Source organism: Chelonoidis abingdonii, chromosome 3 (genome assembly GCF_003597395.2).
Source record: "Chelonoidis abingdonii isolate Lonesome George chromosome 3, CheloAbing_2.0, whole genome shotgun sequence".
Taxonomy (NCBI): Eukaryota; Metazoa; Chordata; order Testudines; family Testudinidae; genus Chelonoidis; species Chelonoidis abingdonii.
The window spans coordinates 168,299,102-168,305,065 of record NC_133771.1 but is presented as its reverse complement, the minus strand read 5'-3'; the positions used below and the strand labels follow the sequence as shown (position 1 = coordinate 168,305,065).

The window sequence follows — 5,964 nt, the reverse complement described above, 5'->3', positions numbered from 1 at the left end:
GTGGAAATTTGGATATTAAACAACACATCAGTTACGTTGAAACCTTGTTAGTAAAGCCCTGCAGAAAATGTAGTTACTTATTTTCCTTCTCCTAATATTTGTTTTATTTGGTTTGCTGTGTTTACAAAATACTCAACGAGTCTTTAAGGTGAATTTACAAAGCAAATAGAAATGTGTAAGCACATTCTTGACAAAAGTATGCAGTAAAAAAGCAGTTAGTACCATTGTCTCCGAGACCTGTCGCTATTATTTATTTGAAGCCCAGAGCCAACAGAGTAGTGTTCAGGTAAGTACCTACACCGCACTTGCTATTGAATCTACATTCTCCTACAGACCGGCTGAGTCTCACTTGTTTAGAAGGAAACGTCTTTAATTTGAAACGAGTTTAAGGGAGGTTTTCGCTCTCATTATGAAGGATTTCACTGTGTTTGATTGAAACATTTTGCAGTCATAACTGGTAACTAAAGCATACTGCTAAATTAATCTGTTACAGCTTGACAGTCCCGGGTGTAGAATAATACAGCAGAATTTAGGGGTGGTGGGAGAAGGGGACAGCACTATATACACGCGAGAGTTTTCGGCTCCTTAGCCCATTTTAAGGAGGGGGGAGGGGAAACAGACTTGTTTATAGCAGAATTTTCAACTCAGCTTCGGGAGGAGACAGCTCTGCACTGTAGCTGCATCTTCTCCCCCATTCGGGACCCCGCAGGGGTGGAAGGGGCATACACAGGGATTGTAGATGGATTAATATTCATCCCCCGCCGCTGCCAAGAAGCCCCGAGGACAGACAGGGAAGATTGGGCAGCCTATACCGCGGCGTGGCCAGTGCCCCGCTCAGGGAGGGCGGGGGGTCGGGGAAGGGGAGCTAGGTAGACAAAGTTCAGCCCTGACCCGGCGCCTGGCTGAGGGGCCGGGCGCGCTACAAGTGCAGCGCTCGCTCCCCTGGGGCTCGCAGCTAGCGCTGCGCTGCGCGGCCAGCCACCGCCTGCCCCCACCCCTCGGCCCTGAGTGGCTGTCTGCTGCCCAATGAGCGGCCGGAGGCGGCCGAGCAGCTGACAGCGCCGCTCCTGCCCGTTCCGCCGGAGGAGGCGAGCTGGGCTCTGGGAGCGGGGGGTTTGTTTGGGGTGGGTGTTCCCCCCTCCGAGTGCCCGGGCGCGCTGCAGGGAGAGGAGCGGCCCCACTCTCCTGCTCGCTGCGGATGCACCGAAGGCGGCCGGCACCTCTGCGCTGAGCTCCCGGGCTGCACAGGAGGAGCCCCGCCGCTCCCCAGTGCGGGGCAGCCGGCCGCACGCTCCCTCCGGCCGGGGGGGGAAGAGCCAACGGCGGAGCCTCGTCCGGCCCAGAGCTCCGGCCCCAGGATGTACACGGCCGGCCTGGCCCCTTTCTACGCCTCGAACTTCAGCCTGTGGTCCGCGGCGTATTGCTCCGCGTCCGGGCCGGGCGCGGGCGGCTGCTTCCCCCTGGATCACGCCGTGGTGAAGAAACCTTCCTTCTGCATCGCAGACATCCTGCACGCCGGGCCCGGGGAGGCGGCGGCGGCCGAGAGCCTGCCCGGAGCCTCAGCCGCCGGCCTGGCAGCTCACTTGGGACCGGTCCATCCCCACGCTCCGTTCCACGCCGCCGGCTCCCCGCTCAGACCCACCCCGGTGGTGGCCCCGGACACCCCTGCCGGCTTCCCCGCTAGGCTCTCCCCTCTCTCTGCCGCGTACCCTCACCACCACCACCACCACCACCACCAGCAGCACCGGTCGCCAGGAGCCGCCAGCAGCGGCTGCGGCACCCCTACCCCGGGCCGGCTGCACGGGAACCCAACGCACAGCGGCCCGGCGCCCGCTCCTTCCAGCAAAGATCTGAAATTTGGGATTGATCGCATTTTGTCCGCGGAGTTTGACCCCAAAGTCAAGGAAAGCAACACACTAAGAGGTAGAGATCTGAGCTTTTCTCGCTGTTGGTTTGTAGCCATTCTTAACTTTTACAAAAAAAAAAAATCACTACTCAATGTAGTGTTATTTTTCTGCAGTTTCCTTTAACACTAATCTACAGTCCCGTGTACTGCAAAAGTCTGTCATTGAGATTACGCTGCTTTAGAAACAATCGCTCTCAGCTCCCTAAAGACTGTACGCAGAGGGTAGATCATATTTTGGAAGGCTTTTCCTGCAGTCAGGCTCCTCACGCAGTGTGTAAACACGCTGACAACGAGTAAATCTATTAAAGGAACTCGGGTGCTAGGGGAACATACTGCACCTCCAGAGGGAAACCATTGTATAAAGTTCCCTGGCTTGTACGTTCCTATCCTGTCACTTCGAAAGTGTGATTTCCCCACTGCCCACGCTTTTCATGTATCTGACTGTAGAAAAGCAACTGCCCCCCCAGTCCAAACTCCCACACATACACTTTAGATGAATCAGATCAATTCATTAGAAGCTTCAAGGTGTGTGGATTTATATTGCAATATAACAGAGCTCTCCTTGTTCCTGTGCTCACAGATCTGACCTCCTTATTAACTACAAGCCGCCAAACTGGGGTTCATCTCCCCACCTTGCAGCCTTCAGCCGGCCAGTTCTTCGCGTCTCTAGATCCCATTAACGAGGCCTCTACTATTCTGGGTCCCTTAAACACAAACTCAAGGAATTCAGTTCAGCACCAGTTTCAAGACACTTTTCCAGGTACAAACCCTCCCTCTTAAATCCATCCCTGGCACAAATCAGTTATCAACAGGGCCTGGACAATCTAGACAGCTGATTGTGGCCCTTAGTGGATCTATATCGAGACATAACAGCTCTACCCCAAAGAGATTTGGCGGATGCTTGAAACCTGACGTTTCTTTTTTTTAGTGAGGATCACACCTTGACATCTCATCTACAGCGAAAATCTTGGAGGTGGGCTGCATGTGAGGAAGACAATACGTCTAACCAACCGATCACAAATTATAATGCTAGTTAGTGAAAGTAACAGCTGGGGCGGGGGGGGGAAACATTCCTGACTTTTAAAAAGATGTAATAAGTTAATGAGAAAATGTGCAGTTGTAATATTTAGGTCGCATTTAGTTGGTCTCCATAGGGCCTTCCCGGCAGGCATCAATCCATCTATTATTTGAAACTCATTTAAAACTTCTCTTCATTCATAAATAAAAATAACACGGTTTGTCTCTTCTCTCCCTCTTTTCAAATCAACAGGTCCTTATGCAGTTTTAACTAAAGACACGTTGCCTCAAACGTACAAAAGAAAACGTTCCTGGTCCAGAGCTGTGTTTTCCAATCTACAGAGGAAAGGTTTAGAGAAAAGATTTGAAATCCAGAAATATGTCACGAAACCGGACAGAAAACAACTTGCGGCGATGCTGGGATTGACTGATGCCCAAGTAAGAGCCTCTTTGGGTTTTATGTTTTCCTCTCCTCTCATCTCTTAAATCCGATCGGGCAAATGTAGATTAATTTGTGTGTCCCGCTTCCCCTTTCCCTGCGTTATGGGGTTATTAAAAAACCTGGCCACGCAGCATATGGAATGTTAGTGAATTTGTTCCGCTATTCAGCCTATTTGGACAGTGAATCTGCAAATTCATTTGTTTGTATTCAAGTATGCATCTTCTAGCAGAGAAAAATCCCTGTAGCCCAGAGATTTATGTCAACATGCCCTGTGCGTTTGTTTTGGCAAATGCGGGAAAGTAGGAGCAAGAAAGCAAATAGGCCGTGGGAGATGGTAATTATGAACTTTATCGAAGTGCAATTCATCGTAGGAGGCAGTTTTTCTCGAAGGAGATAAACGAGAGAGCACAAGATTTTTTTTTTTTAATTCTCTCTTTCTGTATTATGAAATCCTCACTTCTGAGGAAGTGAAAACTCCTTTTCAAACGGAATCGTTAAACGCCACTAAGTAATGATTCCACTACTGATGGCCCACAGTACATAGAATTGTATAATCTTGCGGTCTATTGAGCAAGATTTGGTTTCCTGGACGAAAAAGAAGAAAAAGAAGAAGGAAAAAAACCCGCTTGTATTCAAACACCACAAACAAACAAGAACAACAAAACAATCGTGCAAAGTTAAAATATTTTTCGGTCGGAGGAGAATGAGGGCGTTTTGGCAACCTCATTTTATCCCAGCTCTGCATAGTTACGCTGAGCATTTTGTAAATACTGTTATGGAGGTAGCAGGGCTCACACAAAAGTCTCTTCCAATTTATAAATCGAAATCGAAAATAGTCTGTTTCCCTGGACATCTGGCTGTCTAGATTTCCTTTCCCCACGCATTTTTTAATATGAGGCTAGAACGGTGAATTCACACCACTTCCCGGGGGATAGTATAGATGGTATATGATATCATCTATACACGCTCCATGCATGCTACAGATAGAGTAGATATAGTGTCGATGTAGGGATAGTATTGTATTTAAAGATAAACTTATCTTTTGGGGAGGGGCCTTTAGAATAACGCGCGGTAGAATGAGATACGTTTGTCCGGGCCACTGCTGGTCAGTGCAACTGAAGCGCGCAGAACAAATTGGTGAGGAAATGCAGAAGTATGAAAAAAGCAACAGTTAATGCCTTTTTTTTTTTTTTGTAAATGACCTCAGCAAAGTCTTGCTTGAGTGTGGCTGGGGAGCGCTGGGAGAATGTCCTCGCAGGACAGCGGAGCTGGAGGGGGGGAGCGGAGATTGGGGTGTCTCAGCCCGCCCACTGATCTCGGGTGGGTCTCTCTTGTGTCTTGGTGACCCTTAGGTGAAGGTCTGGTTCCAGAACAGGCGCATGAAATGGAGACACTCCAAGGAAGCCCAGGCCCAGAAGGAGAAGGAGAAGGAACCTGCCGAGAAGCCGGCGGCCGAGGGGGAGCGGGAGCAGAGCCCCAGCCGCTCGGAAGCGGAGAGCGAGAGCAGCGACTCGGAGTCTCTGGACATGACCCCCAGTGACACCGAACGGACTGAGAGCGCCGAGCCGGCCCTGCACCAGACCAGTGTCATCAAGTCCTCCGGCAGCCCGGAGCTGCCTGCGGCACCGCCCCTGCCAGCCGGCTCCGAGAGCCCCGAGCCGCCGCCTGCGCAGCTGGGCAGCCTATAGAGAGGGAGCAGAAGGAGCACCCGGCTTTGCGGAGCCCAGAGACTCGCTGTACAGGACCATTGCTAATTTATGTCACTGACTCCGAGCTGCCCGAGGAGCCCCAGGCTGGGCAGCCCCCAGGCCCTCCCCCGCGGAAGAACCCCGAGATCAACGGGGGACGGCGGGAGGGGAGCTGCCCGGCTGTGTGGTGGGACGATCCTGAAGCGCCTACCCCGTGTGCTGTACATACCAGGGCGAGCCAGACAACCCAAGGCAGAACCGCCCTTGCTCAGAAAGCGGTAGCGGCTTTCCGTGTGCTTCGGCTCGCGGCCCTGACCAGCTCTGCAGGAGGAGCTTTTCCTGTCTAAGCCAAGCGAGGGAGACTGCTCTGTATCCCTCCCCCGGCCCGCCACCTTTCAACCTCGCCATCCAACAATTTACAATGTGAATATGTTACCAGCGCACTCCTCCTCCATTGCCATGTGTTGCTTTGTATAATCCGGCCAAGAAATACTGCACTGAAAACAAACAAAATACTGTAAATAAAATGTTTGCTATGGTTTGTAACCCTGTCTGGTTTGTTACAGGACCAGGTCTGCCTGGGTTGGTTCAACTTGCAAGAGGGGGAGTTTGAATGACGATATGGGCCAGTCGTCATTCCATAATACTAAAGACACTAAATACGTTCACAATATAAGTAGATGAATCCGATCAAAACATTCGGATTAATTTTCCAGCTCTGTAGATGAGAATCTTACTAATTAGGATTGCAGGGTTTTTTTTAATGATTTTTTAAAAATGTAAGGTCTGATTGAACCATAAGCCCTGCCTAGATGGAGCTATATTACATGGCATGTATTAGGTGTTTAATCAGAGCTTGGACCAGCAAACGAATTGCATTTCCTTCCAATCATGCAGGTGAGGCTATCTGG

The 5,964-nt window shown here is 50.8% G+C and overlaps 1 protein-coding gene across 2 annotated transcripts; it reads left to right on the top strand.

Annotated features, from left to right (window-relative positions):
* Window positions 1-1,266: 1,266 nt before the first annotated feature.
* On the top strand, window positions 1,267-5,599 carry HLX (H2.0 like homeobox). 2 transcript variants are annotated; one of them, XM_032792719.2, is made up of 4 exons: window positions 1,267-1,923; window positions 2,487-2,666; window positions 3,177-3,361; window positions 4,718-5,599. In XM_032792719.2, the coding sequence occupies exons 1-4, from the start codon at window positions 1,359-1,361 to the stop codon at window positions 5,051-5,053; spliced, it is 1,266 nt and encodes a 421-aa protein (XP_032648610.1). In that variant the 5' UTR covers window positions 1,267-1,358; the 3' UTR covers window positions 5,054-5,599. The 2 variants fall into 2 exon arrangements, with proteins under 2 accessions (XP_032648610.1, XP_032648611.1); XM_032792720.2 differs by lacking the exon at window positions 2,487-2,666.
* The last annotated feature ends 365 nt before the right edge of the window (window positions 5,600-5,964 follow it).

Coding starts and splice junctions, on each gene's coding strand:
- HLX (XM_032792719.2), top strand. CDS start 1,359: ATGTACACGGCCGGCCTGGCCCCTTTCTACGCCTCGAACTTCAGCCTG. Junction 1,924..2,486: donor GGAAAGCAACACACTAAGAG/GTAGAGATCTGA, acceptor CTGTGCTCACAG/ATCTGACCTCCTTATTAACT. Junction 2,667..3,176: donor GTTTCAAGACACTTTTCCAG/GTACAAACCCTC, acceptor TCAAATCAACAG/GTCCTTATGCAGTTTTAACT.